The sequence below is a fragment of the Diabrotica virgifera genome, chromosome 1, assembly GCF_917563875.1.
Source record: "Diabrotica virgifera virgifera chromosome 1, PGI_DIABVI_V3a".
NCBI classification, from domain to species: domain Eukaryota; kingdom Metazoa; phylum Arthropoda; class Insecta; order Coleoptera; family Chrysomelidae; genus Diabrotica; species Diabrotica virgifera.
The window spans coordinates 252,619,609-252,646,534 of NC_065443.1; the positions used below are offsets into that span (position 1 = coordinate 252,619,609).

The following is a 26,926-nucleotide window of genomic DNA, read 5'->3' on the forward strand; positions in this document are numbered from 1 at the left end:
TGCAAAACGGATGACAAAATCACTGTTTTTGAATATAGTTAATAACAATTTGATTGTTTGTTAAAATACGTTTTAATATACCCAAAATTGAGGGCACTATGGTGTTTGAATGGTGTGCAAAAAATGGTGCAGATCTGTTAAATAGTTTTCGTAAAATTGAATTTGTTTATAAATTTTTTTGAAAAACGAGCTAATTTCTGAGGCTGGTCCAGTTAATATGGCTAAATGTATCTCAATAATCCGGGGCTCATTTCCTTCGTTAAGATGTATACTAACATCTTATGAAAAAAAAAAAGTAAAAAAAATTACATATACGTACACAAAATTATTTGTTAATAAATAGCAGTTTTTAAGCTTATAAACAATTACAATAATTTCGTAGAAATTAGATCAGATTAAATGGCAATAAAAAATACGGAAAGCTGGTTAAAATACACAACTTTCAAAAACAATTTTTAGGTCCTACGACCCTTGGGGTCTGAGATAGCCCCTTTTTTTTTGAAAAAATCACTGTTACGTTAATTAACAACACTAAGAGCTGAAATTAACCAATCTTTTATAAGAAAAGTCAAAGTTTTTAACAAAGTTTTTAGTAAGAAACAATGCTAAAAATTGTTTAAATAGGAGTGTTATAAACACAGAGTATTTTGCGTTCCGACTAAAATAAAAAATAGCGGGCGTAGTCGACTGACTGAATAGTGGGCGCGATTGGCGACCGCCATGCGGCAGCAACTATTAAAATTAAGTTACCCCGACCACAAAAATCCACTTTAAGGTGAATGACAAATTTTCGTTATTCCTTATGTTTTCGAGGTCTCTGAATCCGAATATGGAGTTAATTTTTTTCTAGAATTAGTGGAACATGTTCAAAAATCAAATTTTATGCAAAAATGCGAAAAATCAATTTTGATGATTTTTCAATTTTAACTCACTGTATTTTTGGTCGCTGTAAATATTTTCTTTTGAAAATTTTACTGTGTTATCTTCGAAGCATTTAGATAACAATGAGATTTGTCCAAAATGACAACACGTTAAAAGAGAAGTTGTTCATTTTTAAACATTTTGTCATCAGATTTCGTTAGTTTCATGTTTACTTAAAAAAGTTGAGTGACAAACTTTTTAGTTTATAATTTTAGTTAACACAGAAATAAAATATACTTTATGAAGAAGTTTTATGAAGATATTTTTATAGTATATATTTCTCACCTTTCTGAAGACAATGGGACCTGCTTCAATATTTCTGTCTTGCCATAAAGAAAGTTATAAATTGTTTGAAGTAAAAGGTGCAGATTCTTTAATTGCAAAGTTTAATCGCAAAAGTTGAGTAACAAAATTTGAAATTTAGCTGTTTAATTAATTTTAAGTTAAAATCTAGAGTACAGAGAACAAAATTTTTTCTAGAAAAAAAATGGTGTAACTTTTAATTTTAAGAAAAACGTGATTTCATCTTTTTTTTATTTTTAGGGTAAAATTGCGATTTTGACAATGTTTCCCCATCTAAAATTCAAAATAAAACTCATTTTCGTTTTCAGCACCATAAAAAGTATAAAGTAAGACCAAAATTAGCCATTCACCACACCGTGGTTGATATCTCGAGAAATGAGCGTTTTTTTACCACTCGTCTATAAGGTCGCGTAACTTTTTTTCTGTTGCATATTTTGACTTTGTGGCCTTTTTATTGTTATTTTTTAAATTTATTTATTTAAAATATAATTTTACTAAATAAATGTGCAACATAATAATATTCATAAAATTCAAGTTTCTACCAAAATATATAAATATAATATTAAGCTTCAAATCCGGTATACTGTCAATGTTAAAAATGAGCTGCAACGGTCTAGCGCTAGCGAATGCTAGTCCGCGAATTTATTCTCATTCGGCTGCGCCCATCATTTTTTTTTTACTTTAGTCGGAACGCAAAATACTCTTTCTTTATAACAATACTGCTTAAACAATTTTTAACATTTTTTCTTGCAAAAACTTTGTTAAAAACTTTGACTTTTCTTATAAAAGATTGGTTAATTTCAGATCTTAGTGTTGTTAATTAACGTAACAGTGATTTTTTTCAAAAAAAGGGGCTATCTCAGACACCAAGGGTCGTAGGACCTAAAAATTTTTTTTAGAAGTTGTGTATTTTAACCAGCTTTCAGTATTTTTTATTGCCATTTAATTTGATCTAATTTCTACGAGATTATTGTAATTGTTTATAAGCTCAAAAACTGCTATTTATTAACAAATAATTTTGTGTACGTACATGTAATTTTTTTTACTTTTTTTTTTCATAGGGTATTAGTATACATCTTAACGAAGGAAATGAGTCCCTGATTATTGAGATACATTCAGCCATATTAACTGGACCATCCTCAGAACTTAGCTCGTTTTTCAAAAAATTTTATAAACAAATTAAATTTTGCAAAAACTATTTAACAGATCTGGACCATTTTTTGCACACCATTCAAACACCATAATGCCCTCAAGTTTAGGTATATTTAAACATACTTTAATAAACAATAAAATTGTTATTAACAATATTCAAAAACAGTGATTTTGTCGTCCGTTTTGCAATAACTTTTTTGTTTATTAACCGATTTTAATTTGGTGTATCTTATTCGATGTATCTTTTTTTTCTGAAAAAGTTACCTGTGGACGTCAAATTTCTAAATAAACAAGTTTTTAAGTTATGAGCAAAAAACTAAGTTTGACGTTTTGATTGTTTATTTAAAAAATGTTCCACTAAAAAATTGATGAATCCCAAGATGGTAGCCTTTTTATAATATCTCATACTACACATTTCAACTGTCAAACCTCGTCTTTTCAATTATGTCAAAAAACGGCTTATTTTTTACTAACTTGATTGGTCTATGAACAACAAGGATTTAGAAGTGGAAGATCATGTAACGATGCAGTTTTTGTGGTAAGGCAAATAGCGGAAAATCATTAGAATATAACAAACCAGCCTTTTTCTGTTTCATAGACCTAGAGAAAGCGTTTGATACAATCCAATTAAAAGATGTGATACACCTACTAGGTATATGACAAAAATTTACCACTGGATATCATAAAACTAATAGAAAACATATAAGAAATAAAATAGAAACGGAAGTCAATGGAATAATAACAGAACCCATAGAAACAAACACAGGAATCAGGCAAGGAGATTCACTAAGCCCTTTACTGTTTAACCTAATGTTGGATGTAATAATAAAACAAGTGAAGAAAAAAGAGGGTACAAAATGGGCGATAGAGAGGTAAAAATACTCTGTTACGCTGATGACACCGTGTTAGTAGCAGAGTGCGAAGACGACCTACAAAGATTACTGCACGAATTCAACATTAACGCAAAACAAATTAATATGAAAATATCAGCCCAGAAAACAAAAAGCTTAATAATTGCCAAAGAACCAATAAGATGCAAATTGGAGTTAGACAATCAAATTATATAACAAGTAATAACTTTCAAATATCTGGGAATTAATCTATCAGCCGACAACAATATCGAAGAAGAGGTAAAAGACCAAATAATTAAAGCCAGTAGAACGGCCGGATGCCTAAACGACACAATTTGGAAAAACAAACACCTAAGATTGGAAACAAAGGCCCGAATATATAAATCATTAATTAGACCAGTTATGACTTGCACGGCCGAAACAAAACCAGATACAAGCAAAACACGAAGACATCTGGAACCAACGAAATGAAGATCTTAAGAAGGATTGCTGGAAAAGGACTACATGCTAGGGTAAGAAGTGAGGAAATCAGACGCATATGTGGGGTAGACAATATAAATACCTGGGTAAAGAACAGAAAAAAAGAGTGGAATGAGCACATAAGCAGGGTGTCTGAATCAAGGATAGTAAGAATAGCTAGGGACAAGTCACCGTTAGGCAGAAGAAGTATTTATAGGACGCTCAAGGGAAAGATGGAATGACAACTTAGGGGCAGAATGAAAGGCCCTGTTGAAGAAAAACAGGCAGTACTGCCTATATAAAAGAAGAAGAAGAAGAAGAACTTGCAATCGTGTATTACGGTTTTTCATCACGTGTTTATTTCTGTCCAATCAGATTATTATTACATCGGTAATTTTCTACTGTACAAAATTACAGTTAGAATTTTTTTAGTTACTGTTTAATTGCAACCAGTTTCCTAGTTTTGATAACTGTCATATTTAAGAAAATATCCATAATAAACTTTTAGTTCTGCATCTAATGTCAAATTGTCACGAGGAGAACACAAATAGGCAAATTTAAGCGATCGAGTTTCCTTCTGTAAGAATTATTTCATGGATAAAACTGTATTTATAAATAATTTTAACTAATATTTTATTAATATCTTCATCAAAATATTTGCTAAACTGTAGACTTTGACAGTTGAACTAAATACTTTGACAAGTTGAAAAACGTGTGTCACATTAATTGGGCTCAATGTTTTTATATAAAGACTCGAATTTTATATGTAAGTATTAAAAAAAACTTTACGAATATCACACGACAGTAAGAATAAATAATGCTTCACTATTTCTCAATTTTGTTGTCATTGGGCAATAGCCATTCGAGCCCTGCGGGCTCTTCGTGTCTATTGACAGACAACAAATTTTCGAAAAATTGTCGCAATATTGTCAATTTATTCTCACTCTCTTGTGATATTAATGCCGATAATTTTTGATAATTTACCCTCGTCAAGTTTTTTACGTCAGATGCCCTTCGTTGCTAGGCAAAAATACATTCAGTGACATTAATGACAATTAATGTTTTACAACTTGTCACAGAGAGCAACAAGAAACAGGTTTAGCAAATATCCATGCGAAGATATCAATAAAATACTAGTTAAAATGATTTAAAAAGACAGCTTTATTCATGAAATAATCTTACCGAATTACTCTCGAGCTCGAATGATCGATTTCTTTTGCCCTCGTGACACTTTAACATAATTTCACTCCCCTTCGGGTCGTCTTATTAAGTCATAGTATAAATTAAAACTGTCAAAGTGCCACTCGGGATACAAATCGATAATTTTAGAGCTCTCGTGTAATTACTACTGAAAATTTTATGTAAATTATTTGTTACTATATCAACTTGTTATTTTTGTTACTTACATAAAATTTATTATAATTAATATCTTTTATTTTGTTTTTGTGCTTTTGAGGCTTTTTTACGTTTATTGTATGTAAGTAAATTGAAATTATTGTAAAATTATTGATTTGAATAAACGTATATTATTATTAGATATTACATATTTAAAAAGAGTTGCTAAAAGAAAAAGTTGCTACCACTCCTCATCTAGAGATGATACATTAAGCAATGAAACCACTATTTTCCTTACCGACCATTTTGCAAACATTGAATTATATTTGCAGGCTCACGTTGGAATTACAAATGTCGATGATACAGACCATCAATTCAGGCATGTAGTAAAAATTATTGTTCATCCAAAATTCGACGAACATGCGTAAGTATGATTTTGATTTGATTGATGCATATTGACTATGGCCAATTTTTTATACAGTGCATTCATAAAGTGTGGAAACGGTCTATTATCTCATGACTTGATTATTTTCAGAGTTACAGCTCTGACAGGTCGATTTTTATTTTTAAATTATGATTTTTTGAAAAATATCCCAAATAGTGACGCCATCGATTTGGGCGTGAAGACGTCATCGATGATTTTTTTAAATGGGAATAGGGGTCGTGTGGTAGCTCATTTGAAAGGTGATTCAATTATTATCTATTCAGTAATATAAACATTAACATCGTTATTTATACCGGGTGACCAAAAAAATAATTTTTGAATTAAATTAATTGCCGCAAAAAAAGAATACATGTAATTTATTTAACTCAAAATAAACTTTGATGCTGTCAGAAAAGAGAAAAAAATGTTTATTTGACAAATAAACATTGCTAGTCGCTTAAATTAAATGTTTAATTTGTCAAGAAGCAGGTGTGTGGCTGTTTGACATTTAATTTAAGCGAAAATCAATGTTTATTTATGAAATAAACATTTTTTTTATCATCTGTGGCATCAGTAAAATGTATTTTGAGTTAAATAAATTACATACAATCTTTTTTTTGCGTCAATTATTTTAATTCAAAAATTATTTTTTGGCCACTTTTTATAAATAATGATGTTAATGTTTATATTACTGAATAGAGAATTGAATCGCCTTTCAAATGAGCTAAGACACGATCCATATTCCCATTTAGAAAAATCATCGATGACGTCATTACGCCCAAATCTATGACGTCACTATTATGTACTATACGTCAAAAAATCATAATTTATAAATAAAAATTGACCTGTCAGAGCTTTAACTCTGAAAATAATTAAGTCATGAGATAATAGACCGTTTCCACACTTTACGAATGCACTGTATATCTAACATTTCACATAACACTAAACCACCCTTCTTATAATCTTAAATCTAACCTAATATGTTAATTTGCCATCTGGAAGAAATGTTTGCAACGTTTTTGATATTGTCATAAATATTGCTAAATATAATAAGTACATGCCAATGTGTAACTACTACAAAAAATAGTTTTTAAGTTTTACAAAAAATAATTTTTTATAAATAGCATATTTACAGTTAGCTGATTCGAAGACTTTACAAAAGTAAAATTGAAGAAACTGATGCAAAAAGGAGGTAGTTCAATCTTAGCAATTTTTTCACGAGAAGCAAAAAATTGTTCCAAATTGACACAGAATTCTTTAAATTTATTTCTGTTAATTTAGGGTTAAAGTTTGGTTTTCTTCTTTAGTCTGTTTGTTTCCCATGAGGTCTTCACGTTTCTCTGTTTTGTGCTATTTGGTTCCAGTGTCTCCCCACTTTTGCTTTGATGTCTGTAAGCAAATCTTCCTCTAGTACTGATGGTCTATCGATAAAATTTTTTTCAAATCTCCCAGAAAATGTGTTGGAAGTCCTTATCTCACTAATTAATGATTCTTTTGAGAAAGGTAAATTTTCAGAGTGTTTAAAGACAGCTATCATTATTCCTCTTCATAAGAGTGGTGAAATATCTAATACCTGCAATTATAGACCTATTGTATTGCACTACTATCGGTACTCTCTAAAATTATTGAGAGACTCATAAAAGCCCGACCTATGTCTTTTCTCATTGAAAACAACATTTTATCACAAAATCAATTCGGCTTTTTAAATAATAAATGCACTACTGATACCATGTTTTCTGTACTATATGAGGTTTATCAAGCACTGAACAATAATCTTCACACTACCGTTTTTTGTGTCTACGCCAAAGCTTTTGATTGTGTAAAGCACAAAATTTTGATAAAAAAACTAAATTTCTACGAAATTCGAGGTATTTCTTTAAATTGGTTCCAATCTTACTTGGATGATAGGAAACAACCGGTTAGATCAAATGATACAGACTCTAGTCTCAAAAACATTGTATGTGGGGTAACTCAAGGTTCAGTATTGGGTCCTCTACTTTTTCTTATCTTTTTTAATGACATCACTAGTTTAAAAATCGATGGAAAAATCTTTCTTTTTGCTGATGATACCAGTATCACTTGAAGTAACTCAAATATTGCAACTCTTTATGCTACTGTAACTTCTGATCTACTTATAATAAAAACCTGGTTTGACTCTAATTTACTCTCGTTTAACATAAATAAAACAGTAGCATTATCTTATAAAGGTATTATCTTATTATATAATCTTCAACCCTTACCTCTTAATAACAGTAAGATCAGTACCGTTGATTCTGTAAAATTTCTTGGTATTTTTTTAGACAGCAACCTTAAATGGTCCCTTCATATCGATTTGTTAAGGAAGAAACTATCTTCAGCTTGCTATGCTATAAGATCTGTTTCGAATGAACTCAATTTAGCATCTTCCAAAATAACATATTTTTCTTTGTTCGAGTCACATCTTCGTTATGGTCTTCCTTTTTGGGGTTCTGGTACAGCTGCCCAATTCGATGTTATTTTGAAATTACAAAAAAGAGCAATAAGATATCTGTTTGACAGAACAACTCAGAAGAACAACACATTGCAGAAGTTAGTTCAATCACGGAATTTTAACCCTTCCACCTTTGTATATTTTAGAAACTGTTTGCTTAATTCGTAAACATCTACATGTCTTTCCACCAAGCCCTAATCATGACTTCTTCACGAGAAATTCTACCTTTGGCGTCTATTTACCGACCCCGTCCTCTGAGTTGTAAAGAAATCTATATTATATTCCACAAAAAACTTTACAACCATCTCCCTCTACAACTTAAATCTGCAGCATCTTTCCCCAAATTCCGTAAAATGACAAAAGCCTACTTAGTTATTCAAAGCAGAGTGAGCAAAAGATTTAAGCGAATAATATTGCAACATGATTCCCACAGCCTTAGCTCATTCCGCATATCTTCCACGATTTTTGAAAAAAACTCACACTCTTTTGTCATGTAAAAATTGAAGTTTTCGACATGGAATTGGAATTCAAAATTTGATAATCGAAATTAAAATTCATGCTTAATATTAACTGCTAATCATTATTTTCGTACGGTTTCATGGCGATTGCTATAACTCTCATGCACTGAGGCTGAAAAACATTTGAGTCGATTGCATTCACGGGAAAACTTTTAGAGAACTATTCGACAGCAAATATTTCTTGTAGATTTTTTGTGGGGATTTTTTTTTGTCCGGGGAATATTTGTCCGGGTATTTTGGTGGGAATTTTTGGTCCCGGGGATTATTTATCCGGGGATTATTTGTCTGGGGATTTTTTGTCCAGGGATACTTTGTGGGGATTTTTTTCGGGATTATTTGTCCGGAGATTATTATTTGTCGTAGCTTCCAGAGAAACTCCTAACATCGATCATTCTCCAGTCCTTTGTGTTGTTCTTAATCTGTTTCTACTTGTAATGGTTTTTGCTAAATTTTAAGTCTATTTTTGAAATTAAAGAATAATCGCGTTTTTATGTGTTTTTGCTACGTCTTTGAATATATTTATAAAAAATATATTTTTGACTTTGAAAAATGATATTTTGATAGGAAATTTAATTTTGAACAACTATTTGTATAGTATAATATACAGTACGTAAATCGTTAAGATGGACATAGGCAATATACATTGAAATAATTATGGCAACTACGCTAACCTGTGTTAGTTGAAGGGTTGAAGGTTCTGTTCGAGTACGAGTTTCTGTTGCAATAGAGCTGTTAGAACGAATATAATGAGTGAGTTTGGTAGCAAGCCTGTCCATAAATAAATCAAAAACAAAGATTATGATTAATGAGTTAATAATTTTACTTCAATTTTTAAAATATTTTTTATTAGGCCAAAAATATTTAGCTACTACATTGCTGTGTTTTCACGTTTATTTCTGTCAGCCGAAATGAATTTTTAATTATTTTGAGGTTAATGCCCCTTAATACTAACAACCATATTGTCATCGAGAGAGCGCAGTTGCCACAATTATCTCAATGTATATTCTCTATGTCCAGCTGAACGATTTACGTACTATATGTATACGAAAGGTATACTATAGAATTTGAGGTAAAAATAAAAACTGAAGATGCATTAATTTACCCCTTTCTCAAAAACACATCCTTTAAATGCGGTTTTAATGTACCATTCCGCGGTTTTTTTATACTTTGGGGGTCCATTGACCGTATATAACAATAAAACCTCTTTATCGTAGTAGTTTATTTCTAAATTATACATATACCTATTAATGTAGACCAGTTGTATATTTAACCAATAGTTTCCTCTATCTTATAACATTTAGCGTTCAGTTGGTTATAATGTCTTTACCTGTATACAAAGAAAATTATTATATGTAATATGTACCTACATAGTTTTGTTTTAGTTCAATCAGTTCGCACGACATAGCAGTCATGAAGCTTAAGACACCACTTATATTAGATGATAGAGTAAAAGTTGCCGTTCTACCAAAACCAAACACAGACGAATCATCTGGAAATGCCACAGTAACAGGTTGGGGAGCAATACAAACTGACCCCTACAAAATATATCCTAATGACCTACAAAAAGCCGTAGTTCCAATTGTTGAATATAATGGTTAGTAACTAGATTTATTTGGAAGACAACGTATAAATAATGCACACAAATTTTTTCACGACAAAGTTTTTTTTATTTAACTCGATTTTATTTAATTTTCGCCCAATGAGCCAATCTTTTTCTTCTTCTTAGTCGTTAACCTGATGCAGTTATCGTGATATCATGCAGTTATCGTTCCTCAATTTCTTTCTTTCTTCTACCATTCTAACACATTCTGACAATAGAAAACCAATAGTAGCAACAATGGCCAGATGGGTAACAGCCAAACTCACAAAAATTTGAAAAACACCGACATTACAAAAAACAAAATTACGCCTCGTTCGAGTATATTAATATTTCCTATACGCTTCGGAAAATTTAACCACCAAAATAGTCCAGTCGGGTTAAACGAAAAACAGGCCTAACCTTGCATTAGGAGCTGCCCCAAATTTTATTTTTCTAATCTTTAGGGAGGGTCAATATTAGTATAAATTTAAAATCTCGACTGAATTCCACCGTTGCGTTAGCCGCCATCTTGATTTTAAACGAGAACCGTTTTTGCTCAATATCTCCGCCATTTTCAATTTTTTGACAAAAATGTACAAACTGAAATTGTTGAAAATAAGATTTTCTATAATTTCATTTATTATAATTTTTTTCGTGCGGTCGATATTTTCCGAGTTATGAGGGGAAAATAGTGACAGTTGGAGCATAATTATTGAATTATTGAATTATCTCGTTTATTATTAGTTTTACAACAAATACGTACCTGCACAAAAATGAAGAGAATTAAATTCTACACAATTTTGATCTGTTTCACTTTTTTGCTAAAATTAATATTTAAGGTAGTACGTATGCGGTAATGGCGTGAGCGTAAGACCGGATTGATTTTATAGCAATTGTTTTTGTTCAATATCTACGCCATTTTCAACTAAAATTGTTCAAAATATAATTTCCTACAATTTCTTTTTAACAATGTTTTGCATGCGGTTGATATTTTCCGAGTTACATGGGAAAATAGTAAAAAGTGGTGGGGGGAGCATAATTATTGAATTGAATTTTGTATCCGAGCTGCCCCAAATTTTATAATTGTATCCTTTGGGAGAGATCAATAGTAGTATAAATTTAAAATCTCGACTGAATTCCGCGGTTGCATTAGCCGCCATATTGATTTTAAATGAGAACTGTTGTTGCTTAATATCTCCGCCATTTTCAACTTTTCGACATAAGTGGTGGGAGAGAAAATTGTTGGAAATGCAATTTCCTACAATTTATTTGGCACAATTTTTTTATACGATCAATATTCTCCTAGTTAAGGGGGAAAATAATGGAAGCGGAGGGGAAGCATAATTATTGAATTGTCTCATCTATTATTAACTTTACGACATAATTGTACATAAACAAAAATAAAGAGAATTATATTTTATACAATTTTTGAAACTTCCAATGAAACATCAACCAAACTAAGTATATAAAAGACATAAAAAGACATTATATACATTAAGTTCACTTAATTTTATTAACTAGCGGGTTTTATTGGTTGAATTTGTCTGTCGATATTTCAAGTTTTATGTCAGCTAATATATCGTGATGTTCCAACAATTTTTTTTTAAATTTTGGACCCTGTTGGGGGGAATTTTCCCATTCCCCCCTTGTAGACCCGCCACTGGTTCTCTCGAAAAATTGTAGTAAATCGTAATTACAACAATTTCAGTTCTTACACTTTTTGTCGAAAAGTTGAAAATGGCGGATATAGTGAACAAAAACAATTGCTACAAAATCAATCAGGTCTTACGCTCGCACTTTTACCACAAACGTAATACCTTAAATATTGATTTTATCAAAAAAATGAACGGCATCAAAATTGTACAAAATTTAATTCTCTTCATTTGTGTATAGGTAAATATTTGTTGCAAAACTAATAATAAACGAGATAATTCAATAATTCAATAATTATACTACAACTGTCACTATTTTTCCCTCATAACTCGGAAAATATCGACCGCACGAAAGAAATTATAATAAATGAAATTATACAAAATCGTATTTTCAACAATTTCAGTTTCTACACTTTTTGTCAAAAAATTGAAAATGGCGGAGATATTGAGCAAAAACGGTTCTCGTTTAAAATCAAGATGGCGGCTAACGAAACGGTGGAATTCAGTCGAGATTATAAATTTATACTAATATTGACCCTCCCTAAAGATTAGAAAAATAAAATTTGGGGCAGCTCCTAATGCAAGGTCAAATGCTATCCCGACTGGGCTAAAAAAGCAGATTCAAACATGTAATGGCATTTCAAATATCTACCATAGAATGTTGCGCATACCTTGGACTGCACATCGCCGTACAACTAATTCAATACTAGCAGGACTATAAAAGCTTGACTTACCATAACTATCAACCAAAATATACTGAGATATTTTGGACATATAACTAGAAGAAGAGAAGGAATGTAACGAATGATAGTTGAAGGAAACGTAGCGGGTAAAAGATCCAGAGCGAGATATCCAACACGATGATTGGTCCAAATAAAGAAGATGACTGGTTACTCATTCTCCGAAGCAAAACAACATGCACAGGAGAGATAATTGAACAGAAATAAATAAACAAATTACATGAATCCACTGCATTTTTACGAAGGAGAAAAGATAGAGGAGGAGTAGCAACAATATGGTGCGTGTATTATGTGGGAGATCTACCTCTAGTTCTTTTGACTTCTAACTTTTCCTAGATGGTAAGTTTTTCTGATTAAATGATTAGATGTCTCTGGAAACGTTCCGGGGAGAAGACCAAGAGAACAGTCACCAACCAGATGGTTCAACCAAATTTAGAATTCAGCGGGTCACTAATTCTGCGAAACCTTTAGAGCAGCTGAAGATAGAGACCAATGGAGAAAAATTGGTAGGAGTATTGGAGGTAATCACGATCATCAGTAATGGGAAAACGAGGGGCGAGAGAGATAGATAGATAGATAGGGGGAGAGAGATGGTTAGAGAGAGAGATAGAGAGAGAGAGAGAGAGAGAGAGAGAGAGAGACAGAATATTTCATTTGTCTTTTTTTAATACAATTAAAACAGTGTTGTATCCAGTTCTTTTTTATAATTTTCCTTGTTCTTAAATTCCATACATTTGCCAATAGAATTAAAATTAGAATTTTTTTCCAGATTGTATGGCCAAACTTAAGGCCGAAGTTGGTGAGGATTTGCCCGAATACAACAACACTGCCGTTTGTACTGGTCCGTATACCGGTGGGATCGGACCTTGTTATGGAGACTCTGGTAGTCCTTTGATTCAAGATGACGTTGTTGTAGGATTGGTCTCTTGGGGATCCAATCCTTGTGCTTTTCCAGGCGCTTTAGCCGTTTATACGAAAGTTAGCTCATTCATTGACTGGATCCAGAAAAATATTGACGAGGAATTAACCTTTGAAAGTTAAAAATGTATAAAGAAAGAATATATTGAATATTTAACAATAGGTCATAATTACAAAATTTTTTAAAACAACTAGTATTTATTTATGCATTTATTATCTTTTTTGTTAGCTAACGTGTTACTAATTCACATTAAGGGGGTATGCGCAAAATTTAGACTCCAATGCTTTTTAAACGCCCTTAATGTAATAATTAATCAAAACAATTATTCCTCTTCCTTCGTTTTTTTTTTCGTCAAAGTTTATAAGTTAAGATATCAACGTCATTTTCACTAAAAACTATTTCCACTAAATAGGATAAATATATGTTATGACTTATGACACAATATCATAATAGATATTTTAAGAGATAGAAAATATATGAATTACTCGTCTAACCATGTTTTGGAGCAGCTGTAAACTGAATAAAAATAGTCATGATGCTCGCCACGCCAACCTTCAAAAGAAGACGACACATTAAAAAGAAAGAAAAAAATTTATGAAAATCAAACTAAAACGTACTTAAATGGACGTTGATAAGTGAAGATACCAATGACTTTGAGCATCTTCTAATTTTCCTCTATAGGCCTTGCTGGTAGTTGAAATAGCATCCACGGAGAGTTGTATAAGGGTAAAAACATGCCAAAGATACATGGATGAGCGCGGTGTAGGTCGCGAGCGCGGTGTAGGTCGCGATCGCTGTCGAGGTTTACATCGATAACGGGCAGAACATAACGAAGATACTTTCCTTATCCTGTTTTGGCATCGACATCGCTGTAAATCGCGATGCAAGGTCGCGAGGATAAACGGGTGACACATCCTTGGCACAGTATAAAGAGGGACAGTAGAACCACTCTCCGAAAAATTGGAAGTAAAATCTTTAGTCGCGAATGGCGACCGCGCAATGTTCCTAGTCGCTTCTGCCCCGCTCTCGCATTGCTAGTCGCATAGAAAAAGGAACAGGGACAGGGAAAACCCGCATCCTCCACTGGTGAATTACCAATTGGGTACTGCCGGTATTACTTCTTGAGATCAAAGTGCCGACACGGAAGAGCTTTTACTGTCCCTCTTTATACTGTGTCCTTGGTATGTGCGATCTCATAAGAAAATGAAGGTTTGTTCTGATATCGATGTAGCGACCGCGATCGCGACCTACACCGCGCTCATCCATGTATCTTTGGCATGTTTTTACCCTTAGGGAAAACCTTCTGGCGTTGTGTTTTTCCTTCTCAAAGCACTGTGATCCCTTGCTCAGAACTGGGCAACGGAGACTAAACAGGACGTGAAAGTTCCATCTAAGAAACATATATTTGAAATGGAGAGCCTTCGAGGTTTTCCTCAGACCAAAAAATAAGAATAGGGTTGGAGTTGTCCTTATATTCCCATATGAATCTGATACAGTAGAAAAAAGAGTTTGACTTGTGGCATATCTAATTTGAGTATTATGTTTAATATGGGATTGAGCTACAATTATTGGTGTAATTAAAGTTACCTTTTTAATTAACTAATGTTTTGACGTTCCGATTTCCACTCCGGAAATGGTTTTCAAAAAAGGAATAATTATTCTGAAAAATTCTGGGAAGATTTTATATCCTGTTTTTTTAGGTCATGTATTTTAATTTCAAACACTGAAATTTTGGTCTCTATCTTATGGACTACAGAAATCTGTGGTTGAAAAAATTGTTTGAAAATTATGTTATTGCTAGAGGAGTATCAAATTGTGACTGTTTTTGTGTGTTATTTTGTGTTAATTTATTTGTGTAATCTGTATCATAGATGTGATTGTTGAAAAAAATTAAATTTTTAATTTTGTTCATGGTTGTGTGTTGCATATTATGTAATGTAAGATTTTCAATGGTTTGTTCTTCTACTTATTTTATTTCGCTATTGTTGGTATGTTATTGTTTTTGACTTCTTCTTTTAATATTGGCAACCAAAGCCTACTATATTCTGCTGCTGGTTTTGTTATACATTTTTCTTCATTAACCCATTATCGCCGAGAAAACAATTTTTTTGGTTTCGCCAAAATTATTAAAAATCATTAAATCTAACAGTGTTCTGTACAAAACGTAAGATGAAACTTTTTTGTAAATGAAATAATTATAGAGAAAAAACTGTTCCCATATGGGATCACTAGGAGCGAACCCGATAGATGTTCGTTAAGGCTACGGCTCCACGGGTGAGAAATTGACGCTAGCAGCAGCAGTAAAATGAACTTAAGGTTCCGCGGAACGGAATAGGAATAGCCGAACTGTACCGACTACAGGACTTGTGCGTAGTCGGTTCAGTTCGGCTATTCCCATTCCGTTCCGCGGAAGCTTAAGTTCATTTTACTGCTACTGCTAGCGTCAATTTCTCGCCCGTGGAGCCGTAGCCTAAGAGTTATTGGTATGACAATTGCGAAAACAGTCAATACAAAGGACCACATCATATTTGCAGCACATTGTTTTCCCTCGGCTTAAAAATCCTATCCGTGCGCAGCTTCTTCTTTTGTTTTCTATTAAAGAAACCACAAAATGATTTAATCCCTCGTACCAAATATCTCCAATACGAGAGTCACTTCTTGCAGCTGCGGACACTCTTCCTGGTGTTTTCGGTGGGATTTTATATCTTATTAGATATATTTGGATAATAGCCTGTGTAAATTCCAATTGGCTAATGTTGCGACCAGATTTCCTATACAACTTCCATGAATTTTAAATGTTCGCGTCCACTAGGTAGGCATGTAAAAATTGGCCAATACAATTTTTTAGGACGGATTCCAATTCGATGGCAAGATAAATCTCTATCCATCAAATCAGTGCCACCCATATTATTATTGTATTTTGAAATTATATTTTTGGCCTCGGAACAACAATGTTTTTTTTTCTGTCTTGAAAACATGTCTAGTTGGTGTAATCTAAAAAGTTCTGAAGGGCTTGAACCAGCATACTTTGAGTTATCCGACTCTGGAAAATCAAATACTGTAGTAACCAAATCCCTTTCTTAGCAAAAATCTGCATTTTACTGCCGCGTGAACATAATTAGACCTCCATCAGTTGGTGCAGATGGAATTGCTCTGCTTGTACGGGGTAGATCTAAGTGTTTTCTTCTACGATCGTGTCTTCAGCAGTGCTTTCGATTCTAGTATCATTCGAAAATACAATTCGAAAAAAGTAAAAAAGAATAGTGAAAACAACATATTCAGCAAACCGCCTAGCGGTTCCATTTGGGAACACCCATATTTTTGGTGTAATTACGAAAAAACCAAAAAAAGAAATATTATGAAAACCTGTACAATTTATTTATTGAAGCTTGTAGAAAATCATTTGAACACAAAAACGAGGATCCTAATGCAAAAAGTAATGAATTAAACACTTACACGACTCAAAAGTCCATATTTTGCCACAAACAAAACCAACCGTAAATACAAAAATTTATTACACTGGAAAATAGGTTCAAAACTAAATTTGAGTTGTTCATTGAAGAAGAGGTAACTTTGAACTACAAATAGGTCGAATTTCTCTGCTAAATTTTACCTAGCAATATGGTAAATAGACTCCGATGCGTACGCAATATGTTGGTTCCATATGGTGCCCGTAGGCGTTAAGGGGTTAAGTAGGATGATGGCTGATTCTGTAATTTTTTATGTCTCTTTCTCTCTTTTTTATGACTTTTTCTTTCGTCTTTCCATTGTAATCTATGCTCCTTGTCCCAGGTATGTTTGCATATCTGGGATTTCTCGAAGTCTCTTTTCTTGAGTTATGTTTCATGCTAATTTACCCTGATACTTAGTGGTCTTGAAGTTTCTCCCACGTAGAAATTGTTACATTCACAGGGTATTTTTGTAGATGCAGTTTTTGGATCTTTCTTGTGTGTCGTTATGTCTGGTTTGGAGAGGATGAATCTCAGAGTGTTGTTGTATTGAACTTTGTTGTGATGTTGTACCTGTTTTCTATCCTTCTCAATTTTTATGATAAGACCTTTACATATGGTATTGTCATTTTGTCAGTGTCTCTGTACATTTGTCCTCGGACTTCCAGTTTTAGAGTTTCAACCGAAAGTACTGTTTTCGAGTCCCCGAAATAGCACAAGCGTTATACAGGGTGTCCAGAAACTCTCCCGATAAACGAAGACTGGAGATTATTCAGATAATTTTAAGACAATTTAAGTCAATTCACCTAATCCGATAATGCTTCCTAAGGGAGATAGAGCTCTTTGAAGATGGCGTCTTGGAATTAGTTGTTCTTAAATATCTCCAGAACTCTTCTATTGAGAAAAACGAAAACTGGTACACTTATTTATCAACTACATCAACATTTAAATCAACTGCATCAATTACGAATTTATAGTACCGCTCATAGGCGCTCGTTCTGGGTAGGGTAGCGGTTATTTTATCGTATAACTTTTTTATATGTAACTTCTTCTAAGCATTTTTTTATACTGAATTACTAAATTATAAGGTATTATAGTACTAAAAAGTACTCTTGCTTTAAGTCGGTAGGATGCACTGTTTTTGAGAAAAATCGATTTGAAATTTTTTATTTGTTGAATTTGAAAAAAAAATTTTCAAAAAAAAAACTGTTAAGAAAAACAAAAATTGGTACGTTTATTTATCTTCCAGAGATAAATCGAGAACCTTAGTTGCGAAATTTTAGTACCGGTCATATGCGTCCGTTTTGAGTAGGTCAACGGTTATTTTATCGCATAACTTTTTGTCTTTAATTTTTAGGTATTTTTGACAATTCATGATTAAATTTTGAGGTATTCTAGTACTAAAAATTACTCTTACTTTAAATCAATATAATCAATCAAATTTTTTCATATTCAATAAAGGAAAAATTTTCAAATAGGTTTTTCTAAAAAACGATGCATTCTACCGCCTTAAAGCAAGAGTACCTTTTAGTACTAGAATACCTTACAATTTAATAATCCGTTGTCAAAATGCTTAGAAGTTAAAGACAAAAAAGTTATGCGATAAAATACCAGTTGCCCTACCCAAAACGGGCGCCTATGACCGGAACTAGAAATTCGTAATTCATCGAATCGATTTATCTCTGGAAGATAAATAAGAGTACCAGTTTTCTTTTCTCTAAATTACAGTGTTCTGGAGATATATAAGAAAAACTAATTGCAAGACGCCATCTTCAAAGAGCTCTAGCTCCCTCAGGAAGCATTTTCGGACTAGGTGAATTGGGTTAAATTGTCTTAAAATTATCTGAAGAATCTCCGGTTTTCGTTTGTCGGGAGAGTTTCTGGACACCCTGTATAACTCGATGCGCCTTAGCAAGACAAAAACTTATACTTCCGGTATCATGCCTGTCTGTCCTTCCGTCTATGTGTCCGTGAACATAATTCTTATGTCATTAGAACAGATAGAATGACAAATGAGGTGAACGTAATGGTATTAAATGACAAATATATTATTGTATAATATATTCTTCTTCTTCTTCTTCATGTGCCCTGTCCGTTGCGGACGTTGGCTATCATCATAGCAATTTTAATTTTGTTTGCGGCGTTTCTGAATAACTCGATCGATGTCAGTCCAAGCCATTGGCGTAAGATTTGAAGCCATGAGTGTCTTCTTCTTCCGGGTTTGCATTTGCTCTCTATTTTACCCTGTAATTATCAGTTGGAGTATATGATATTTATCATGTCTCATAATATGACCGAGGTATTCAAGTTTCCGTTTCTTAATTGTAAAAGAGATTTCTTTTTGTTTTCTCATTCGGCACAATAACTCTAAGTTGGTGCTGTGAGTCGTCCAGGATATTTTGAGGATGAGTCGGTACACCCACATTTCGAATGCCTCCAGCTTCCTCATTAATGTTTCCGTTATTGTCCAGGCCTCTGCGTCATATAACAAGACTGGAAATACATATCATTTTAGCAGCCGTATTTTTAGTGGAAGGAATATGTCGCAATGGGTAAATATATTTCTCAGATCGTATTTCGTTTCCTTGATCCCATTTCGAGTTGACGACTGTTCCAAGGTGTATATACGTATACGAGTCAACGCGTTGAATTAATTGGTTTTTTATTTTCAATTGTCTGGCAGGTTTTTGAGTTTTGTTGACCAGCATCCATTTTGTTTTATTTATGTTGATGTTAAGTCCTCTTCTTCACTCGCTCTTTGTACCCTGTCCATAAGATGTTTTTTATGTCCATAAGATGATATAATATAATTATACTATATGAAAGAGAAAGTAACTAATAGCCCAATAAATGACCGTTTTGGAGTGTAATTTCCAGGGGCAACTCCGAATTGCATGAAAATTTGGATTTAGGTTCTACTTGCCCTAAACTTTAAAGTTGAATTTGTGCCGTTGGTTGCTTTTACTTGGGGGGTGACATTTACCCCTTCTCGGGGGGTGAAAAACGCGTTTTTAAAATAAGGCCGGAAATGGATAAATTGACTTATTTTAAGCACCTTTTGTTCCATAAAGTTTTTTACGTAAGTCAATACTTTTCGAGTTATTCGCGATTTAAAATGTTGATTTTTCGACAAAAAACTACGTTTTCAGACACTTTTTCGCCAATAACTCAAAAAGTAAATATTTTATCGAGAAAAATATTCTTAGCAAAAGTGTAGCTTATAAAGAAAACGAGAAAAAATGGTGTACTAGTAAAATCTACAAATTGAGTAGAAGCAAAGTTGTAGCTCATGAAAAATACGTTCTTATTCGTCTAATTCCAAATCGAATAATTCAATTCGAAATCACCGAAGAAAGAAGCGTTTTTCGGGAAAACCTTATTAACATTTTTAAAGTATCGAAAAAAAGCTTATTATTTGTTTCTTACAAAAGTTTACAGCATCAAAAATAAACGAGTTACACCGAAAAAAGTAGTTGGCCCCTTCTTTTTGGTAACAAAAATCGTGAAAACCTCCCTCTATTTAGCACCCTAAATGAAATTAATCGTTTGGATTTACCCTCTATTTTAGCTGTATATGTATTGTTTATATGATCTGTAAGTTTGATTGGTTTGAAGTGCTTATTTTTGAAAACATTTGGTTTTATAGTAAAAAAAAATTTCTAAAAATTTTTGAAAAATTTCATTGTCAAAATAACTTAAAAAGTATTAGTGATAAGAAAAATATTAAAGAGTAAAAAAATGTAGGTTTTGCTATTATAAATATGCTAGTTTCGTTTTGTTTCTCCGTAAAACAAAAATTGGTTAAGATATGGCTGTTCAAAATTTGCATACACTCGTGATTAGTGACCCATTCAAGCTTTTTCAATTATAACCCTTTCAAAAATACACACTTGAAACCGGTGAGACTGACAGATCATATAAAAAATAGATAGGTAAGTAAATTGTTCGTAAAGCGGTAGCGATTAATTTCATTTGGGGAGCTAAACACGGCGAGATTTTCATGATTTTTTACAAAAAAAAGAGGGCCAACTTTATTTTGAGCGTAACTCGCTTATTTTTAATGCAAAAACTTTTGTTACCAATTTAAACAAAGCTTTTTATAAACACTTTAAAAAAGTTTAAATGGGTTTTCCCGAAAAGTGCTTAATTTTTCGGTGATTTCACCTTGAAATATTCGATTTGAAATTAGACGAATAAGAACGTATTTTTCAAAAGCTACAACTTTGTTTTTATTTGACTGATAGACTTTACTGAAACACCATTTTTTTGTTTTTTTTTATAAGCTACACTTTTACTTAGAATATTTTTTTTGATAAAATATTTACTTTTTGAGTTATTTGCGAAAAACCGTCTGAAAACGTAGTTTTTTTTTTGTCGAAAAATCAACATTTTCAATGGCAAATAACTCGAAAAGTATTAACTTACGTAAAAAACTCTATAGAACAAAAGTTGCTTAAAATCAGTCAATTTATCCATTTCCGGTCTTATCTTGAACGTATGTTTTTTCACCCCCGAGAAGGGGTGACTGTCACCCCCCTAAGTAAAAGCAACCAACGGCACAATTTCAACTTTGAAGTGGAGGATAAGTAGAACCTAAATCCAAATTTTCATGCAATTCGGAGTTGCCCCTGAAAACTACAATTTCCCGCCGAACTTCCCGTTCATTTACTGGGCTATAAGAGGCAGACACGTAATAGTCGAAGCAATAAAGCACTGAACCTCCAAAAAAAAACGACAAGACGGATCTTAATAATTCTTTTTGCATTCGATTCGTGAATATGCCAGCAAACTTTGTGACCCGAGCCATAATATAATATTGAAAAACTGCATACAAAAAATGCATTCTTAAAGTGCATCTCAAACAGACAATAAAAAAAAATTCAGAACTCGTCAATTATCGGCGGAAATGCGTTCAATTTTGTTACTCTGAGATTTTTGGGGTCGCTGAATACGAATATGATGTCGTAAGTGATCTCCGGAGTACCTGATGCCAAGGGTACCTACTGTTTACCTCACCATTAAAATTCATGAAAAATTAGTCAAAATCATTACTCGGGGGTTTTTAGGGTCACTAACGACGAATATAACATCGGAAGTGATCTACGGAGTACCTGGTGCCCAGGGTACCTACTGTTTACCTCGCCTTGGGGAGTTTTCGGCAAAAAATTTATTAAATAACTAGTCAAAAATCATTACTCGGGTGGTTTTTGGGGTCGCTAACGACGAATATGACATTATGACATCGGAAGTGATCTCAGGAATACCTGGTGCTCAGGGTACCTACTCTTTACCTCGTCTTCGGGAGTTTTCGGCAAATTCATTAAAAAATTAGTCAAAAATCATTACTTAGGGGGTCTTTGGGGTCGCTGACGACGAATATGACATCGGAAGTGATCTCTGGAGTAACTGGTGTCCAGAATACCTACTTTTTATCTCGTGACTAATGATTTTTGACTAATTTTTTAATGAATTTGCCGAAAACTTCGGAAGACGAGGAAAACAGTAGGTACACTGGGCATCAGGTACTCCGGAGATCACTTCCGATGTCATATTCGTCGTCACAGACCCCAAAAACTCCCCGAGTAATGAATTTGGATTAATTTTTTAATGAATTTGCCGAAAACTCCAGAAAACGAGGTCAACAGTAGGTACCCTGGGTATCAGGTATTCCGTAGATCACTTCCGATGTCATATTCGTCGTTAGGGACCCCTAAAACCACACAAGTAATGATTTTTGACTAATTTTTTAATAAATTTTTTGCCTAAAACTTCACAAAACGGGATAAACAGTAGGTACCCTGGCCACCAGGTACCCCGTGGATCATTTCCGATGTCATATTCGTCGTTAGTGACAATAAAAACCCCCCAAGTAATTATTTTTGGCTAATTTTTTAATGACTTTTAATGACGAGGTAACCAGTAGGTACCCCGGGCACCAGGTACTCCGGAGATTACTTACGACTTCATAATCGTTTTCAGCGACCCCAAAAACCCCAGAGTAACAAAATCGAACTCATTTCCCCCGATAATTGACGAGTTCGGAATTTTTTTATTGTCTGTTTGAGATGCACTTTAAGAATGCATTTTTTGTACGCAGTTTTTCAATATTATATCATGGCTCTGGGTCACAAAGTTTCCTGGAGTATTCACGAATCGAATGCAAAAAGAATTATTAAGATCCGTCTTGTCGTTTTTTTTTCGGAGGTAAGGCCGATTTTAGTGCTTTATTGCTTCGCCTATATAAGGAACCCGAAGTATTAGAAAATCCGTCTCGATGATTAGGTAAAAGTTTAGCGGAGAGTCGGCTAATGGTGCGCGTCGGGTAATTGTGCGCATCAATGTTTCTAATCTCCTATTTAATAAAATTGCAAAAACTATATTGTCGGGCCATCTAGTAGCAACTGCCGTATCTATCCGACACAAACGAACGTCGGGAGATACTTTACCGGTTGGCAGTTATCGTTTACATGTTTTCGCGTGGTATGATATTGTTTGCGTGACTGAGAAAATAAGCGATAACTTTTTTTCTTGACAGAAATATAGTTTAAATATGCTTTTTCTCATGAGGATCTTTCAGTGCGTCACAGTTTTTCAATTTCTTTCTAACACATTAAATTGTATGTGACAGAAAAAAAGGCACGTCGGTGATTACATTTCGTCGGTGACATTTATAACATTTATTCTAGTTGTCAATAGATGGCGCTATAAGCGAAAAAAAATTATTCACTAATATATAATATATCTACGAATATAATCTGTACAATTTATAAGACTATACAAATCAAAGAAAATACCATTTTATAAATGCAATAAACTCAATTGATTTGTTTTTATGACAAATTGCAAATAAAATGTGACAACTGTCAGATTTAACTAAAATGTTATGTTAGAATAAATGTCATAAATGTGTATTATCACGGACTTACCTTTTCTTCTATCATTTGTGACGCACTGAAAAATGCTCATGAAAAGAAGCATAGTACTTATATCTTTTATTTATTTACCATTTTAAACACTGATATAGTTAGTTTTGCTCGATTCTTTTTTGTTTTTATTAAATTTTGTGTTATGTGGTGAAGTGTAACGTCGTCTAATGATGCGCATTGCGCACCATTAGCCGGCAAGGTATATAAAGGCATTTTTTACGTTTTGTGACTGCGTCATAAAACGTAAACAAGCTTTAAACAACCGTCAAAGTAGAGAAAGGGGCAAAGAAAAAACTTACTAAATTGAAAAAGGTACAAAAAGGAAAATTTTTGCACACAACAGCTCCGAAGTTATTTCAGAAAGTGAACTGTGCCGTGATAATGAGTTGGAAGATCTCGTGTTAGATCAAAATGACTTCTGTGTATTGTGGTGATGGTAGCAAAGAAGACGAGGTATGGTGCAAGTGTTCGATATTTTGACAATGGTCTCATGCCATGTGTATACGACTGGATAGTCCAGAATGATATATTATTTGTGACTTCTGCAATACTTAGATTTTTTTAAATATCTGTAACTTGGTTTCTTATCTTTTTCAGTGTTATGTGTTTGTTCCTTTAGTATTTATGCTCAATAAACCACATTTTCGAAGGTTATTTGTGAGTTCTATTATTGCGCACAGTTATCCGACATATGCGCACTATTAGCCGACTAGGTCGGGTATTTGTGCGCATTACACCAATTGGAAATTTCGCCTCTCACTCTCCTACTGTTCAACCATTCATTAAATGCGGTCCCTACCAATATACCTAAGCCTTTGAAGTATATCTTCAAAAAATTTGGAAACGGAAATGATTCAAGTTTGTGAAATATCCTGAATTTGCCTTAGGTGCGCACCAATAGCCGACTCTCCCCTACAAGGTAGATCAAAATGTAATTATATAAATAAGATATTATAAGACTAAAACATTGTAAATAAAATTTATTATATAAATATTTACAAATTATAATAAAATAATTATAGGTATATAAATTATAATTGTACTATAATTTTACCGGTTCTACTTCCGGTTATATTGGGTGAGAACCAAGGACTTACGAAGTCCAATTGTTTGTTACAATAAAATAATGTTAAAATGTCAATTCTTCATCTATGTGTTCAGCAATCCAGGATATGTATGAACTGATCTTGGTATATAACGTCAAACCACCTGTCGGGCTGCATTGGGCAAAGCAAGACACTATGCCAACGACAAGGATATCCTGCTGTAAGGGCCCTCCATAATCTAGGCTACAAGCTCCTTTTCCTTCGCCCATATGGCCAGTACAAATTGCGGAATTATTGTAGTCGGGCATTTTCACGCCATGTTCGGTAAATTCGTTAACACAATCTAAAATTTAATATTACCTAGTTAAAAATTAACAACCGAGGAACTCGAGATCAAAAAAGGCAGGGATGCATACTTTCACCAACCTTGTTTAACTTATATTCAGAAGATATTATAAACAGAGCCCTTGCAGACCAAGATATAGGAGTTAAAATAAATGGCACTTTAATAAACAATTTGAGATACGCTGATCACACAGTATTAATAGCAGAAACCCCGGAAGATCTCCAAACACTGATAAACAGAATAGTAGAGTGCAGCGAAAAGTTCGGTTTATCACTTATCAAAAAAACAAAAATAATGATGGTGTCGAAATCTCCACAAAATTTTTCTGACATAACCGTACATGATCAAAGAATTGAGCGTGTTAGAAAATATAATTACCTGGGAACTGTGATTAATGAAAACAACGACAACTCTGAAGAAATCAAGATCAGAATAGAAAAAGCTAGAGCTACTTTTACCAAAATGAAAACAGTTTTATGCGGAAGAGAGCTAAGTTTAAATCTTAAAATTCGCCTGATGAGATGTTACGTGCTGTCAGTTCTTTTCTATGGAATGGAAGCTTGGACACTGAAAAAGATCGATACAAGGAAAATAGAAGCATTCGAGATGTGGATGTACCGCAGGATACTGAGAATATCGTGGACAGAGAGAGTGACAAACATGGAAGTGTTGCGAAGGATGCAGAAAGAAAAAGAACTTGCGCTTACTATTAAAAAGCGCAAACTGCAATACTTGGGACATATAATGAGGGGACAAAAGTACCAGCTACTACAATTAATTATTCAGGGAAAAATAATAGGTAAAAGATCCATTGGCAGAAGAAAACATTCATGGTTAAAGAATTTAAGAGATTGGTACAAGTGCAGCAGCTGCCAATTATTTAGATCTACGGTATCAAAAATACGCATAGCCTTGATGATAGCCAAACTTCGGAACGAGGACGGCACCTGAAGAAGAAGAAGTTAAAAATTATTTTGTAACATTTTTACAATACAATAAGATATTGGTAGGGAAGCCCAAGCGGGGCTTTTGCGCGTTACTCTAGCGCGTCAGAAAATTACACGGGGAGAAATCTTGTACCATGTAAATGTATCCCTATCCCTATCATATATGGACTCTTAATACAGAGGCGTGCGTTAAAGGCAGTCCGTAAAAAAATGTATCCTTGGAAAAACTCGAAAATGTCATTTTAAAGCTACGTCCATACCAATAGACACGTTGTGCGATTTTGGTCTAAGTAACGTGTCTCAGTATATCTCAGTAGACATGTTGCGAGACCACACTCCGTTGCGAGACCAAAAATCACATGTCTAAAGTCTCGTGATTGAAATGGGAGACTTGATGCAACGACCAGGACCTCGATTTTTGACCCTTCGCTTCGTTATTGATCATTCGCTATCTGTACACTAAACAGATACGAAGCGAATACGTTCGATAACGAAGCGGACGGTCAAAAATCGAGGCCCTGCAACGTTGAGACACGTTGCGCAACAAGTTCATAGTCTGTATCTTGCGTCTATAGACGAGACATAGTTATGTGGAATAATTACTTGATCATAATTATTTAAGGTTATTAATTTTTGGCAAACCCAGAAATTAAAAAGATTCTATTTTTAGAAAAAAATATTATAATCCGTTCGCTAAACTCAGACACAACTGGCCAGTAATTTTAGTAGGTATTTTTTTGTTTTTGGCCAATTTTGCCAAAATTGGCAAAATTACTAACTATTTAGTAATTATTAATTATCTAGTAATTATTTTTTTATGAAGGAATTATAATATTTTTTATAATATATATTTAAATTTGTATGAAGGGTCAACATCACAAATAAAATC

The 26,926-nt window shown here is 33.3% G+C and overlaps 2 protein-coding genes across 2 annotated transcripts in view; one reads left to right on the top strand and one right to left on the bottom strand.

Annotated features, from left to right (window-relative positions):
* Positions 1-13,513, top strand: part of LOC126883334 (trypsin-1-like) — a 43,705-nt gene extending 30,192 nt beyond the window's left edge. Inside the window, exons 3-5 of the mRNA XM_050648764.1 lie at positions 5,354-5,445; positions 9,816-10,027; positions 13,174-13,513. Of these exons, the coding sequence (XP_050504721.1) occupies positions 5,354-5,445; positions 9,816-10,027; positions 13,174-13,445 (576 nt within the window). The 3' untranslated portion in view covers positions 13,446-13,513. The remainder of the gene's footprint in view (positions 1-5,353; positions 5,446-9,815; positions 10,028-13,173) is intronic.
* Positions 13,514-24,663: 11,150 nt separating this feature from the next.
* LOC126883338 (plasma kallikrein-like) overlaps positions 24,664-26,926 on the bottom strand; it is a 43,345-nt gene continuing 41,082 nt past the window's right edge. The window contains exon 5 of the mRNA XM_050648780.1: positions 24,664-25,087. Coding sequence (XP_050504737.1) covers positions 24,828-25,087 — 260 coding nt within the window. The 3' untranslated portion in view covers positions 24,664-24,827. The remainder of the gene's footprint in view (positions 25,088-26,926) is intronic.